Genomic DNA, 16,472 nt, shown 5'->3' with positions numbered 1-16,472 from the left:
TCTTAGACTACCATTTTAACAATGTTCACTAGCGAAGACTCACAACATGTCCCAACTAGTCTTTCTGTGCAGAAACCTGACTGTTTGTTTTTTTTTTTCAATAGCCCTCTTGTAAACTAAATCCACACATATCTGCAGGGCAAACACATGAAACGCTTACCAAAGTTACTGTGTTTTTTGCCACTATTTGGACTGCCTCAGCTCCTGGCCCAGTGACCTTATTTGTAGTCTGGAGGTTGACTGGTGCATTCTGCGCATCAGTGCTGAGGACTGCTTTCTGATTGTTGTTGATAGCAGTAACCATGGCAATGGTAGGTCTCTGACCCACAACAGAGGCAGGCATGGTCGCAGTTGCTGCTTTCAAGACGAGAGGTAGTGTCTTAGTGGTGATCATAGAAGCTGTAGTTACAGTTTTCTAAGGGAAACAGAAAATACACTGTAAGAGACAGAGACACTTCATATCAGACAAGACGTGGGTTGGTTAGTCAGAAACAATAGACAGTAAGAGAAAGAAAAGGCAGCACTGAGTCTATCTACCTGTTGCTCACACAAGCACATTATCTTACGCCTCAGAAAACTGGAGAGCTAGCAAGGATTCTCATTTGGGGCACCTGTTGGGTCTATTTTAATCATCTGCGGCATTACAGACTGATTCAAAACGAATTCCCGAGAAAATGACAATTAAGTGTTAGTAGTGGCAAATGCATTTTTGGATCTTTTAGTCTCATATTACTTCCAAATAGGTACTGTCAATATCAAACCTATAAGGTGGAGGTTTACGAAACATACCAGCAAACTAGTTTCTCACCAATTAAAACTTAGATTTTCAAATGGAAACATTATTTACAGAGATCCTCACAATCAGAGGAAGAGGGAAAAAACATTCATAAATTGGTTTCTTTAATAACAAAAACATATTTTAACTTTGGGTATCCCAAATTTCAGTTTTAGCCATACATACAGTTATTTAGCCCTGAACTTTCCTTCCTAAGAATATCAGTAGGGCTATCCTTAAGTTGTAAGAGCTGGCTGTTAGTCTGTCCATCTGCGGGCTCCAGGCAATTAAGTTTAACTTCTGTGGAATGGGGAGGTTTCAGAACATATATGCGATGCCATGATTGGTCTCAGCATCTTTTAAAGAGAGTGGGTTTGAATCACTTAATGACAGCATTTATCTGCAATGCCTGAATACACTGTGCCCACGAATTCCAAAGTTAAAACAACTATAATGTCATAGTTTTGTTTTAAAACGTACTGTCTTCTAAGATGTTAAGGATATGATGGACAATTACAAATCTCATTCAAAAATCAACAAGGCAAGAGAGTCTCCACATAAAACCAGAACACAATGTGCACAGAAAACTCATGACAAGTGACACTCAACAGAATGGCAAGTGAGCTTATTTCTTTTCTCTTTGGTGTAAAAAATCCAGTGTACGGCACTGCATTGTCAAAACAGTTACTGGCATGACCAAGTGCTCCTAGTATGAAATAATCACCATTCCCTCCTGATGTCAGTGCTAGGCTCTACAACAGGAAAAATGGAGAACCAGGGATCAGACAGTCTTTTTCATGTTCTGAACATGCCTCATTTAGACTGCTTGATTTTAATCACACAAGACCTTTCTCTTCTTTCTAATAGAATAATATAAATATATTTCCAGTTGGATTCTTCAATATGTTCACCAGTATTATTTCCTTAAACAAAAACACAGTTAACTTTCACACCTCTAATTTCATAATGCTTAAACTATATCCCCTGTTAATTATGCACAAGTGCAAAAGAATTCAAACACCGTATAATGCCAAATCAAAGGATAATTCACGTTTCAATTTTATACATTTATACAAAATCCAGACATAATTAACTTTTTCTTGTTGCAACATGAACAATTCCCTTAACTTCTTATCCGAGATTCAAGAGCTTCTTATTGACCTCTGCTGCACCTTCTCCAAAGCAAGAGGCTCCACTCCCCTAACACAGTAACAGTACTCAAGCTTTTCCAATGAGATGTAACATGGTATCATTTTCACGAGCATACATTCATCCACAAACATTTTAAAGAAAAGTGTAATCAATCATGTAATACAAGACTGTGACTCCTTCAAGGGGTTCTAGTAAGTTTCTAAGTACTAAGAGTATAGTTTCAGTCAGCAGATCACAGAGCTTGAATATTGCTGTTACTTTGCTGAGCATTAATTACCTTGGTTATTCTAAAAAGTTTTTAATGCATGAATTCCTACTGAAGTGGCATTCAAAGTAAGTCTGCATTTTTCACATAACAACACTGCAATAACATGACCTTTTAGCAGGCTTGCTGCTTTTATGAAAATTTTAAAAGCCATTCTTACTGGACTATATTAAATATATTAAAATGTCACTATTAAGGCAGCCTATATACCTTGATTCCTAAATTGAATTACTCTGAAAATAACCATTGAAAGCATTCTCTTTACTGACACTGCCTTGAAAGATGTATTATTTACAAAAGTAGGCACCAAAAAACTTTCTAGAGAGACCAAATATTTTATTTTTCTTTGCTGAAAGAGATTGAGGGGCAACAGGATAGAGGCACAACCTTAGATCCAAAATGTGTACAGAAGCAAGGGAGGTTACTTCAGAATTATACCACCATAAATAAAAATAGAAAAGTGTTAAGGATAAAAGCTGGCTTATTTATTCAAATGAGAGGATGACCTACCTTTCAGTTTATAATTACTTTCCAAGCACAACTGTATCAATGATACAGAAGGGTGTAGCAGTTTTTTGACTGTTTCACTAGAGGGCTCTTTAACTTTGAACAAACCCTCGATTTTTACAACCCAGGAGATGACCTGGAAGTTAATGCATGAATGCAAAGTGTGGAATACAGAGGAATGCATAAAACTGCTTTTGCAGTCATGTTTCCTGACTGAAAAACAGAAACCAGTGATACAGCAAATAGTGATCCATTGTTTGCCCGCAAATATTTTAGGACACAGTAATATTTACTTCTTTGTTCTGTTTTAGCTTGGACATAGATGTTGCTGTTCAAAAATGACTTTTCCTTAGTTAAGTTTACTTAATTTCTCCAATATTCTTTTATAAAAAAATACAGTTACCCAAGTGTCTCAAATACCTTTTTAGAGAGCATCCAAAACAACCTGTTGAGTTAATGACAAAACTAACAGCCCCAACATTTCTCCCCCTGCTATTTCCAGGAAAAGGGAAAATAAGAACCACCATCGGTCAAAGCTATGGTTGCGATTCACTGCAATGTGCATAAAGTAAACTTCATGGGTGAATTCTGCCGTCTGCTTATCCAGGTAAATGTGAACTACTGAGATTGCATCAATGGGAAAAAAGACCTCACATACACTTCTTTTTACAAAACACCTCCCTGCGCTTTCTTGCGGTTTTATTAGCACACTTTGGGAATTCTACATATTTGAACAGGAGAGACTTTGAATCAGCTTGGAATTCCCCTCTCAGCAGAAGCAGACCACTTTCTCCGGTGAATTCTGGGATTATGTCTCTAAATCCTATACTGTACTGAAAGTCAGTGTACCTTCCCCATAAAGATACTACTTACTAAAATTCAAACTTAGCAATTACCACTGTATACTTTTAGAATAATCCTTAAAGACTCAGGTAAGTATTATTTGATACAAGTTACATCTGTTTAAAACAAACCAAGCAGAAAGAAGAGGGAACTGTTTTCTTACATTTTGTTCAGAGGTAAAACTTTAATTTATTTTTAAGAAAGGTGATACTGCCATCCTTCTTTTCTGTGAGCTTATGATCTGACTTTTGAACACTACGTATTTTTTTTTAACTCAGGAGGTTATTGCTAGAAAAAAACACAAGACCCATATGCGCATATGCATAAAAGGAGAAATTCATATTGGTACACTAATGGGCGTAAGTGAAAGTTTGTCATTTTCTCTCTGCACCTTTAGTTGTGAGGGTTTTTTTGCAGTGAACTTCACCTTCAGCAAGGAAAAGAACTATTGCAGAAATTTTTACCTGTGATCCAATCACGTTTGGAGAGGGTGCAGTAGACTGCTGCTGCTGTTGATGGTGGTGTTGCTGTAGCTGTTGTAGTGGTTGCGGCTGTGGTGTCTGTAGTTTGTTTTCTGACTGTGCCAAGGGCTGTATTTGAAACTTACTGTCTGGCTGTTCCTGCTTCACTATCAAATTCTTTCGAAGTTGTTCCACCACTCTTTTCTACCAGATAAACAGAAACATAAACAGAAACGATGACAGTTATTTAGCTGCACATATTAGAGAAGATAATAACACCTAAAGTTACATTTATTTAATGTAAATGGAGAACTGCTCAGAAGCTTAGCGGGATTTCTCTTTTTGGAATTTTAAATATTGGTGTTACCTAATGGGCACAGTAGCAAAATAGGCCACAAAGGAGTACTGCTGCCCAGCAGGGTGACCTTGCTGTCCTTGCAGAAACCCACCCATGCAAATTCAGCCTATTCACAAACCACTGCAAGACTCATTAACCTGTATTCACTTGAGACTTGTTAGCATTCAGATTCCAAAGATTTTCACTCCTGCAAACATGCACCATTCCTACACAGTAACGAAAAAGGACTTCAGGTTGAAGCCTCAGGGCTGACTTCAAGGCAACGGGGATGCCATTCTGTACCAGGCATCGAAACTGAGTGGAGAGGCAGCCAGTTTGAGTGCAAAGTGGGGAATAGGAAGGGCACGGATGTGTGGTCATTCTGTTCCAGTATGATTGGCACCTGAAAGAAAATCAGATAGGGCTACCTATGTGGGAAGGAAACTGCACAGATTTATTTCTCCCAGCTTAAAAGCTTCCTATTACATTATAGCTGCCATGAAAGTTTGAAATTATTTAAAAAAGAAGTTTCTTCTCCTGGTAGCCATTGTGTACCTTTAGACAGTAACTCAACAGATTTAAGAGCAGACCAGGTGACCTGCAGGATAAGATACCATGTCACCACATGGGCAATAAGGACTTACAAATTTATGTTCATATTACACTCTAGTGTGGACAAGGGTGAAAACACCACAAGTCGTTTTTTTTTTTTACCTTTTGCAGGCATGATAACAAAATATCTGTTCTCTGCATAGTTCTTGTGGACATGCTGCAGACTTTTGATCCCGAGCATCCTGCTTATGATGAGTTAAAACTGCGTTGTGCCTCACGCACTGAATGTGTACCTCTAGCCCAGAAGAAGATAACAAAAGGCGCAGGGTCCCAAATTGGCAGATTTGAGAATTGGAACTTTAAAAAGCCAAATAAAGCACACATGAATGAAAAAACCTCCCATTTCCTAAGGTTGAAATGTGTGAGCTCATGTGACTGACCTTTTTGCAAAAGACTGAATTCAGTGACTCAGAGGTGTACAGAAGGAGGAATGCGTGGCTTCCAGAAACCCCCCCAGCCCTGGCTGGGCATGCACACTCAGCTCCGACAAGAGAAACACAGGCCCAGCCTCACCCAAAATTCAGGGAGTTGGTAATGGACAGTGGCATGGAGGAACTATTTTACACTGCATCCAGAAAAGTGCTAAAAGCTGCCAAAGCCTAAAAGCTGTAAATTTGTTCCCTTCTAGAACAAGGAGGAAGCAATAGAAGGCATTTTTCTAAATCAGATATTTTACATAGTTTTAAATGGCCTGTGTCTATCAGCTCATTTGTACATGTAATAACTGAAGAATCATTAAAATTGCTTTCTGAAAAGATCAACCACATTAACATGCAAACCAAAGTCACATGTCAGCAAGCAGATACAAGAGCTGAAAAAACATTTCCAGAGAGTAACCCAAGGGGAGGGAGAGGAGAACGGAGCAAAGTAAGAGAGTTAATAATGCAACATGCCTATGGAACACCTGCCAAAAATTGGACTGCACATACACTGCACAGGAGGCTAAAGAATTACTGTACCCGGCAAGAACAGGAAGGGAGCTTTTGTCTTCCACAGCTGCCTGTATGAAATTCAGTGATAATGGTGCTCTTCTACTGACTCCCTAACTGGAGAAAATCAGCAGCAATGGCCCAAGAATTCATTTCCATCTTGTTGTTTTCAATGGGAGGGAACATTAGTGAAAGGATTTTTTAAAAATTTAGAAAGAGAGAGAGAGGAGAGGGAGCAGCAGGCTGGAAGACTCCTCTGCCATGCTGCTGTGGCAGGGCAAGAGCCAGCGAGGATGGGAGCAGGAGCGAGGTGAGTCACATCGCATTCACGCGCTGCCTGTTCCACCCCCGGGCCCGAACCACGGCGTGCAGAGCTGGGGAAAAACAGGGCCGAAGCACAACTTTTATTAGTGCCTTGCGCAAAAACTGAGGCTCAGCATATTTGGCACAAGATGGATAACGTGAGTGGAAAAACGCTGTTGCTCTGGAAGTCTACGCTAGCCTGTTAGAAGCTGCTGAGAGCTGCCTGGCAGCAGCATATCCTGCCATCCATATCCATTATGCAGATATTAAATTGGAAGAAACATCTAATGCTTTTAAGATTCAGAGAGTAAAACTGAAGTTTGCAGTGCATGCCAATTGCTTACTCAGTTTATTAAGCTGCTTCTACCAACTGTCAGTAAAAATACCACTCTGAAACTACAGAAATCATTTTACTATCTGCAAGACTGTTGGGATTACCTGTTTGCTAGTACTTACCAAGAGGGACTCTGAACAACATAGTCCAAAATTACTTAGCTTAATTAGCAAAACCAGACGAGACTCTCAGGGTTGCACCTACACAGGAACTAAGAGCAGCTCTACGCCCATTTTCAGCACTACCCTCTGCTGCATCCTCCCCTGCACGGTCGCGACCCACGCTGTCGGTCTGACACTGTACGGCTCCTCCACGGCGTCCCGCTGGAACTGCTGCTCTGCAGCCGCACAGGAGCCCCAGCATGTGTCTGTCCGCAGCAATGTTAGCACAGCCTCATTTTGTAGGGGATTAAACAAGAGGGCAGTATGACAGAAACTCTTGTCTACTGTCAGACTTGATACTTCACTAAAACTGTGTTTTAAAATTGTTCCTGAGTTATTTGACTGCTCTTAATCAATTCTGAAGGGGGTTTGTGCTGCACAAAGTACAATCTGTATGACTGAAATTTGCCAAGGCTGGTATAAAGTCCTAGCTACATGCCTTAGAGATTGAGTGCCAGCGAGAATGAGTTTATCTAAAAGAACTCTTAAGAAACATTCCTAATTCTTTAAATGTAATCACTGCCATTTTTCCTTCCCACTCTTATTTAAGAATATTTAATTAAATTTTTACTGACAAATTCAAAATTTTAAACTGAGATTAATTCAATCATAAACACATCATCATAAACACAACATAATAGTTTTCTGCAAGTCAGAAAGTTCTAACCCTTCCCATATTCCTAAAATAAGTTTCTTTTCCTGCAACACTACAAATGTATGAAAAGCATTTGTCTTTCAAGTTTACTGAATTTTCCTCAAAGCCAAATGCCAATCCTCTTTATATCCAGAACATGAAAGAAATTAATAATCACATCCTTTCTTCCAAACTCTATTCTACCCAAAAAGTAACTGCTAGCCCACTGCAATGGTTACTATCAGACTACTTCAAAACCCATTTGTTGAACAGTGCCCTGTAAGCATACTACATAATCTCATAGCTCTTGCTGTCTTGACATCTTCATCGCTAATCTCATCAAGAACTGTTCACTGAGTTCACAGAGCCCTAGACATCTCATATGACCCTTTCTTAAAGGTAATAATTGTAATCAATATTGTGATATTTAGCGATACCACTTTCTCATTCATGCCACAGGCCAGATCCTAACATGGCATTAGAAGATTATTTTGGTTTGATTAAGCAGAAAATCTGCCTCTACATCTTGTCGGCCATAGATCTGTGCTACAAGGTGTCTTCTCTCTGCTCATATGAAAAACTATCGCAAATACATTGCTATAAGATAAGGAAAGTCCTTCGAGCAAACTTAAAGCTTAGTAAGATTTAAGTATAACATTATTAGCTAAGCATTATTTCCATTTTAACCAACCAATCAATAACAGAATAGTTCTCCGAGTACAGCAATTTTTTAAATACTACACCCCTTGTCACATTTGGTGACACGTTTTCTTCTTCATCCAGGAAACATATTCAGAAAAGCACACATATCTAAAGGAAGGTCTGTTTTTAAACTTCAAAAATCTATAAAAATTAAAACATAAAAATCTCCTAAAAATGAGACAGAAAAGTAAAGTACTAAACAGCCTTGCAACATGTACCTTTTATATCACAAAAACAAAGCTAATGTGGTTTGAATTGCTCAACTGCCTCTTTCCTGCTCCACCAATTCCGGGAAGTCAGCTATTAGGGATCCTCTGTTACCTGTTCCATCCAATGACCAAGAAATGTTCTCTCAAATATATGTTGCCCACTGCTGAGACTGACAGAAAGTACTGATTTCAAATAAGCTCCAACTTGGGAGTGGGGAGGTAGAGAGAATTTCACTGCTCTGCAATTTTCCTTTCCAGCCTCCTGCCCCTCTCCTTGCCAGCCCCATCCCCTGCCGCTACCCAAAGAGAAGTGAAATACCTCCGCTTTTTGACAAAACAGAGACCAAAACTTCTGTGGCAGAAAGAAGCTAAAAGATTTTGGAGCCCTGGCACAGTTAGTCTTCAACTTGCAAAGAGGGTGCATTTTGGGAGTGGAAATATTACAAGCAAGGAGAATAATTGTACACTCATCTACTGCTTTGAGATAGTATCTAAAATTTAAAATAGTGAAACCCAATTATAGAAATCGATGACGCAGAATCTACACCAGTGAGGAGAAAAACCTGCTGTACAAAACAACTTGAATTCAATTGCATTGAAAGACTGATCAAAGGACTATAGAAATATTTTCAGCTATTTCTGTGGTTATCCTGTATGTTTAGGGAATTTTGCACTTCTGGCCGTGCTTCACTACATACCCAGATCTTTTTATCAACAAAAAAAATCTAAACCAACTAAATTAGGAAGAATTTTACTCCGAGAAAAAAGCATGGTACAATTTCCTACTTCTTAAAGGTGATCAAACTGGCACCTATACCTTTCAGTCCGAACAGACTCTCTCGGGGCAGGGGTGCTTGTGTGCTGAATGGGAACGTAGCAATGGGACTGGGAGACCACCTCCACCGCATACTTGAGTGTCTTACTGGGCATGACTACTGAAAGGTGCACTATTTCTTTTTATAGTTTAAAAACCTAATTTTTTTTAAGCTTTTATTAGATACCCAGATATCTTAACCATACCCAGTCAATGGCTGCATTCCCAACACTCCAGTAACTGTCTCAAAGAGCATGTGCTGCATTCAGCCCACAGAAAACATGGCTAAAAGCTGCACAAAGACACAAGGACTTCTTCTGCATGTCTAAAAGGGGTTGAGGAACACGTTAGGGGAACTGAATGCTTCTCCTCCCTCTGCCATGATGGTCCTGTGGGATAAACTGAGCAATACACTTATGATACTGATGAGCACTAGAGCTGGACCAAGACAGTACAGTTAATTTTGGTACGCTCTAAATTCATGAGCTTGCTTTGCAGTCTTAATGTCTTTAATACAATTACTGAATATGGCATAGGATACCTTGCATAAAATGGAATTTAAATAAATCTTTGTTCTGTAAAAATCTACTTTGACATTTTGTCAGATAAATACTGTTATACAGCATTGGCATGATGTGAAAAGTATTTCTGTCATTATAAATGCTGGTAAACTTATTACGCTTCATTATATTTTAAACTATTTAAAACAATTACTACAGGTGTGATTCTGAAACAAATACACAGTTCACACATGAACATGACACTTGGAAAAAGAATGTGGGATTTTTCCTTTATGATAGAGAAATACTACTTGAAGTTGCTAGAAATCATTCAGAAGTGAATTATGTAAGTTCTGAAACTAATGTTCATTCCTTCATTCTTAACGGGGGCAAACGCTTATCGTTTTTTATTTAAAAATACAGCTAGAATTATAAATGAAAATGACCAAAAATAGCTGCTGTGCCATTCTGCTTTATGTGACTTCTTGATTGCTTTATTTTCAGTACCGTGTCTTTTACCATTTGCAGCACCACAAGACCAATTAATTTTTGGAAGGGAATGTTGTACCATGAAATGCCTTATGCATCACTGTCTTCTCACTTTAGAATTTTTACTCCTGCACAAAGTAGGGAACAGAGACTGAACTAGTAGGAACAGCACACATACAAAGTTTTCCTGCAGCTTATGTACTAAATAAAAGTAATACCTACCTTCTCACCCCAGTACTTCAGTTAACGGAAAGAAACTTGCAAAAGCAGCTACAATAATTAAACAATGTAGCAATTAATGAATGCAGAATTAAGTGTACGACAACAGGCAAAACAGAAAAGGAAAAACAGTTCAGTGCAGTATTTTGAATGTAATTAAGGAGGAATGGAATGAAAGGAGTGAAATTAATTTTTTTTTTTTTTAAATTTGACAAGATTTGACAAGGTTTGGTTTGTTTTGATTTAGGTTTTTCTGCTTCCCAGAAATACTTCCGATCACAAATACAAACGACGTGGGGATCACCTCAACATGAAAAGGTTGAAGAAATGAAAAAATTAAACTGATGACTACCACGGAAAAGGTGCTCATTTTAATTTTATCTTGTCCATCTCCATATTCTTCTACCCCCATTTGTCTGTTTGGGGGGGGGGGGGGGGGGGAACTCCTCAGAAAAAAAAAAAAAAAACCAAAGGCCACCTAGATCTTGCAGAAATGAAACAAGGGTTCTTTTGTACTTCAATGTAAAGTATGTTTCTATGATCTCTGACTGAACCTAGTTTTTCAGAAGTGTATAATGTGGTCTTGTAAAATCTGTCATGGACCAAGGCTTCGGATATAAAATCTCAGCACAAAAAATACTGTGGATTATTATTCCTATGCAGGAGAACACACAGGAACAACCATCCCCATGGGAAAGCTATTCGCATCTGTACACGGTAGCCAGTTGTCTAAGCTAACCACTTCTGCTAGGGAAGTCCTGCTGCTTCTCTTACCTCTGATTTACCTCATAATGTGACATCCTTTAAACTGAATTTCTCTGAATTAAGCAAGCCCAATAGAGCAATTTAAATTTGTAAACTTATTTCATGTTTTACAAAGTACCAACCTAAATAAAAGTCTACTTTCTAGTCTGGTAACTCCTCATATTTTTGAATAACCCAAGCGGAAAGGATAGTCATCAAGTAATTTTACAGCATACTACTGCACAGTAACACAGTCCCTTGAATAAAAATGAATCAGCTTCAGCAGGATTCTTGTGCATCCTACAGCTATTCCCATGACCAAATCACACCTCCTCTCCTCATGAAAGGAAACACACATAGTTCATGCTCACACGCTTCACGCATGATCGGAAGTATCAAGCAAGATGACTAGTTTTATTTCACCACAGAATACAAACTTGTTCTTCTGTGAACAGAAAGATCTGGATGCTCAAACTATATTGTACAACAACCACCTGTTGATTACTTTGATGTTGTCAACAGCATCTAATATTTCATTTCCACAGTTGCTTCACGAACTAGCAGCAGCAGACAGGCTTTTTCCCCTGCGTTGTCAACCAAATACTGTTTAGCACCAATTCAATTAAAACCCATCACTAGCAACATCGCATCACAATTCACTGTTGATCTCTACTTCATAGACAGAATAAGCTATCAGAGCAAGTCGTCACAGTTTCACCTTACTCAAATGAGAGATTTTCTCTTCCTCCTAGTCACTTGAACAGTATATCGAATGCAGATATTCTGACCAGCTAAATATACCTATTGTACTATTCTCTTTAGTTAACCAGCACAATCAAAACAAAGAAGAACGCCTGCTTTGCAAAGACATGAAATTACGTCACTGCAGAAGACCCAAATTGCTGTCCCTCAATTGTATCAAGGTTTGTGGATCAGTCAACAGTAACTCTCTGAAAAACAAAGCAATGGTTCTTCCTTAGCCTCCCAATTTAAATGGCAAGGGGAGGGGGCACTTTGTCCCTGTGTTTATTCATCTCAGCACAAAAAGCACCTAAGTAAGGCTAGAACTACTCAACAACTGAAGATTTAGTGAACTTCCACCTCTCTTAAAAACACCCAAGAACAGGTATTTTGCCAAAAGAATGGAAAGCTACCTTTTTCATGCGGGATGCAGAGCTACTGGAGACAGGTCAAAGGAAAACCACAAACATAATCAAGGAGCGAACAGACAATGCTGTGTAATGTGAAGCTTACTGACGTTCAGCATATCCAGTTTATTACAGAGAAGCTTGAGAGGTGATTCTCACTGAGTATAGATATTTATATACGGAGAAGACATCTGATGATGGGAGGGTTTTTAGTTTCTCTGAGAAATGTAAAATGATGATTCTGTGGCTGCATGTTGAAGGTAGACAAATTCAACCTTGAAATAAGATGCAGAGATGGTTAAATGCTGGAACAGCCTAATACGAGAGGTAATGGCCTACCATGGTTTGAAGTCTTTAGGACAAGGTTATACAGCTTTCTAAAGGAAATGCTTAATCTAAGTTTTAGACAAGATTGTACAGTACACGTGACGGGGAGAGGGCCCTGGAACCTGGGAAGCCTCTGCTTATTCTCATCCCTTACCAGAGACGGTGCAAATGCCAGCACTGTTCGCAGCACACTTCTCCAGCATTTCACATAAAGACAGTCTTGCTCTTTAGAATATGAACATGTCCAGGGGCACAAACAACCAGCTACAGCTACACTCAAGGTTGTTTCTTCACCTTCCTCTGAAACACAAGATACTGGCCACAGCTAGAGAAAAGAAGCTAAAAAAGGCAACCTTATCTTCTTCCTTTGATGCCTTTTATGTATGCCTTCTTTACCTGTTTAGATTCTTATTAATTTTAGACTTGGAATGGGAAAAAATTTCCCCAGGTCAGACTTGCTGGGATGTTAGATTTTTCCCTTCCACTGCAATGCAGGATGTGGACTGCCTGCTAGGATTAGCTGGGCAAATTTCCCCTAATCAACCTGCTGACATTGCAAGGGCCTTCAGAATAACTGGCAGCCCAATCCACCACCTGCTTTCTGGAACACAAAGATGTGGAAGACAAAAATTTAGTCTCCTGATGACCAAACTGTCCTAGTCTCCTTGAAGGCAGAAGATGTCATGCAGGAGTACTGGGGTAGAATATAACAGCCTCTAACATGCAGAAGTTAAATTGGTTAACCTCCTTGTCCTTTTTGGATTTTATGTGCGGTGTCTTCCCTCTACTTCCTAAATTCAGTTTCACAACTGAAGTTTATCAGTATTCTTTTAGAAGAAAAAAAAAATCTGCATGCTAGATGAAAGACAAAAAAACATTTTATGAACACAACAGTTTTCAACAGATGTACATAGTACCTAACTTAATTAACAGGATCAGACATTAGTATCTAATCTCAAATTGGCATCTTAAGAGAATCAGGCCTGAAGTAGCTGTGGGATTTGAGAGTTCTCATGTACTTCTTCTACATGTTTAGGTTTTTTTCCCTTTTCTTTTCACATCCTCCTTAGAACTAATGACACACTCATTTCATGGAGATGGGAGGTGTTTCTGTCAGATTCTTGTCTTTCCCTGCAATATACTGTATGCTTACTCAGAGAAGAGGTTGAATGCCCATCCCTGGAGGTATTTAAAAGATGTGTAGACGTGGTCGTTAGGGACATGGTTTAGTGGCAGACTTGGCAGTGTTAGGTTTACGGTTGGACTCAAAGATCGTAAAGGTCTTTTCCAACCTAAATGATTCTATGATTCTGTGTACGTAATCTCAAATTTCAGTTAGTTTCTGGAATGTAAACCCCAGTAGCTGTTCTTGCTCCCGCCAGAACTCTTCTCTGTGAAAGCTTCATCCGTTGCTGTCAAAATGCCTTAGGAAGGTGTCATCACTTCATCCAGCAAGGTAACAGTAACATGATGCACAGACACGAAGTAGCCACGCATGGAACACAAAGATCTTTCTGGTTTTGATGGACACCTCACAGGAGAATGCATTTGAGACCCGTTATATCAATATGGACAATATCCAGCATGAAAAAAGTACTAACAGAGACCACATAAGGGAATGTAAACATTCCTATCCATAAGTTCATACTACTTCTTCACAGTGTGCTTGCTTGTTTGACAGTTATACTGTCATAATTTTAGACTGTTAAACCTCTGCTCTAGGGTTTATAAAAGATCAGAGCACTTGTCACTCTCAGTGCAGGTAGAGTGAGATAGAGTGGTTGAGCAGTTCATTTTTCTTTCTAATTACACTCCATTAACCTTCCACATGAGAGCTCCCCTGTGCTTTCACACCAGCAGCACCAACTGGCTGTGTTTGATAAGGCTCAGCAGAGTCTGCAAGACCAGCACGTGTAACTAAAGGAACACTTCAGCACTGCAGACTTAGCAGAAGCTGGGCTGAAGCTCTGCTACTGAGCGGCAGTCACATCCAGCTAAATTATACACAGACGGACACCAGCCTCACCCTACCCACTTCCCTCACAACTTTACTCCTTGAACTTCATAGATACATGATCTAGCATTTGAAAGCCAAATTATTCACTATAGGGAACGGAACAGTTACCATGCTTTCACCTCACTGCAGAGACCTGCCAAGAGACATGCATTTAGAGCATTAAAGCATGCAGGGCAACAGAAAAGAAGTTGTCGTTACATTATAATTAGATCATGTTAGCGTATGCAACCAGAGTACAGAGAAGGAAAATGACTTTTGAAATTTAAATCTTTTTTTAATGCACTTCCAGTATCTGGGGTTGTTTGTTGTATATTCTGAAGACCACACTGTTAACAAACAGCATATTTATCTATAACCTTCTCAATAGTGACCACATAAATGATAGGCTTTTCTAAAAAGAGAGACTTCTTCGATTAATAATGTATTCTATGGGAGTTTTAAACTCAGTGCCAGGAAAGCTATTTTCCATGTGCATGAAGGTAGATTAGCATTTGTGTATACTGAGCAACAGTGTCGGCACATGCTTACACAGATAAAAGGGAAACAAATTCGGAAGGAGGGATTGTAAACAATCTGGAACAGAATCCAAATTATTTAAAAAATAAATGAAACACTACAAAATCTACACTGTCAAATGACATTTTATACTATCTGTTGGAATTTTTAACTGTTTCAAATGACTTCACAACATAAAAGTTGTATACGGAACTGGCCTATGTGAGTGAGTGACGGTGGTATTCTTTTCGCTATTATCCTTTATTATTATCCTCCATTATCCTCTCCCATCCCTCTCCTGTTGTTTAACATATTCTGATTCTCATATCTGCATGCCTCTCCATAAATAAATATAACTTACTTCTCTTCTGTGGTAAGTTTCCCAACCTTCAGCTAGAATTTTGAAATGATCTGCTGTTTTCTAAGTCTTGGTAACTTTGAAGGGCCTGAAATAAAATCTGTTTGTGCTACAAGCCAAGCTATGAAACCAACACTGTCTTTGTTCAGAATGGTACAGGAATTTTACTTCAGAGTTGTGGTGAATGTTGTCAAAGATCCCCTCCAGTAAAAAGGAAATGGAGGTGGCCCTTCTCTTCTAACAGAAAAGTAAACACTGCTACTGAACGCACCTAAAGTATCCTGAAGAGCCTTGGTTTTCAGAGTGATCATTAAAGGCTCTTAAGATCCACTTTCTACATCTAAGTAATTTTCTAATAGATTTTGGACCTCCTTTCCCAAATTTTCTTAAATTTAATCTAAAGATGCCAATGCAGTCTTTAATGCAATTTAGCTTGTGCCATCTAAGCCTATAATATATGACATAAATTCAGAATTCATGGATGTGACCGAACACAGTGATTCCAAAACCATCAAGCTGCTAAGGTTGCCTCAGGAAAGCTGAATATTCAGAGGACAGTTAGTTCTTCCCTCTAAGACAGGCTTGCTCAAAGTGCAAACACAAGTACCTTTGTAACAATAATTTCTTGAACAATGAATGCTGTTGTTGGGATGCATTTGATATCAACTAAGATGCAAGATGAATTTTGTCAGATATAATTTCTCTACTAAAGATGATACTCACTCTCAAACCTAGTAAATTTGAAACATACATGATTAGGACATTGAATAAAATTACCTAAAGCATCCCCATCTCGTTTTGTAAAAATTTATCTATAGTGTTTCAGTGCTGTAATGCAAGGAAATCTGGTTTACGTTGGAATTAAAATTTGTCAGGATAGTCAGGATAGCACTGTGAAGAAAGGCGGAACCACATTTCTGTGCCACGCTTAGCTCTTACTTCTGTAAAAAAGAATTTTGAATTTATGTAGACATGAATTGTACTTAATGCCTCTGTAACTTGCTCTCTTTATCTTTTTTGGAGTACATACTAGAATCATGACTGAAAGCTCCAGAATTCCTGGCTGTAAGCATCAAGTGTTGAAACAACTTTCAGAATAAAGCATTGCAAAGGTGCTTCCACTTCCTTGAGCAGTCC

The 16,472-nt window shown here is 38.8% G+C and overlaps 1 protein-coding gene across 7 annotated transcripts in view; it reads right to left on the bottom strand.

The window, feature by feature from the left end:
• Positions 1-16,472, bottom strand: part of PHF21A (PHD finger protein 21A) — a 94,345-nt gene that overhangs the window by 22,400 nt on the left and 55,473 nt on the right. For 6 of the 7 annotated variants that reach the window (XM_075712478.1, XM_075712483.1, XM_075712479.1 and 3 more), the window contains exons 4-5: positions 4,007-4,207; positions 161-415 (exon numbers count right to left, since the gene is read on the bottom strand). In XM_075712478.1, coding sequence (XP_075568593.1) covers positions 161-415; positions 4,007-4,207 — 456 coding nt within the window. The remainder of the gene's footprint in view (positions 1-160; positions 416-4,006; positions 4,208-16,472) is intronic. The other variant, XM_075712485.1, reaches the window with a different exon arrangement.

Source organism: Pelecanus crispus, chromosome 6, assembly GCF_030463565.1.
Source record: "Pelecanus crispus isolate bPelCri1 chromosome 6, bPelCri1.pri, whole genome shotgun sequence".
Taxonomy (NCBI): Eukaryota; Metazoa; Chordata; class Aves; order Pelecaniformes; family Pelecanidae; genus Pelecanus; species Pelecanus crispus.
Note: the sequence above shows the minus strand (reverse complement) of the source record. Positions and strands in the feature narration are given on the sequence as shown.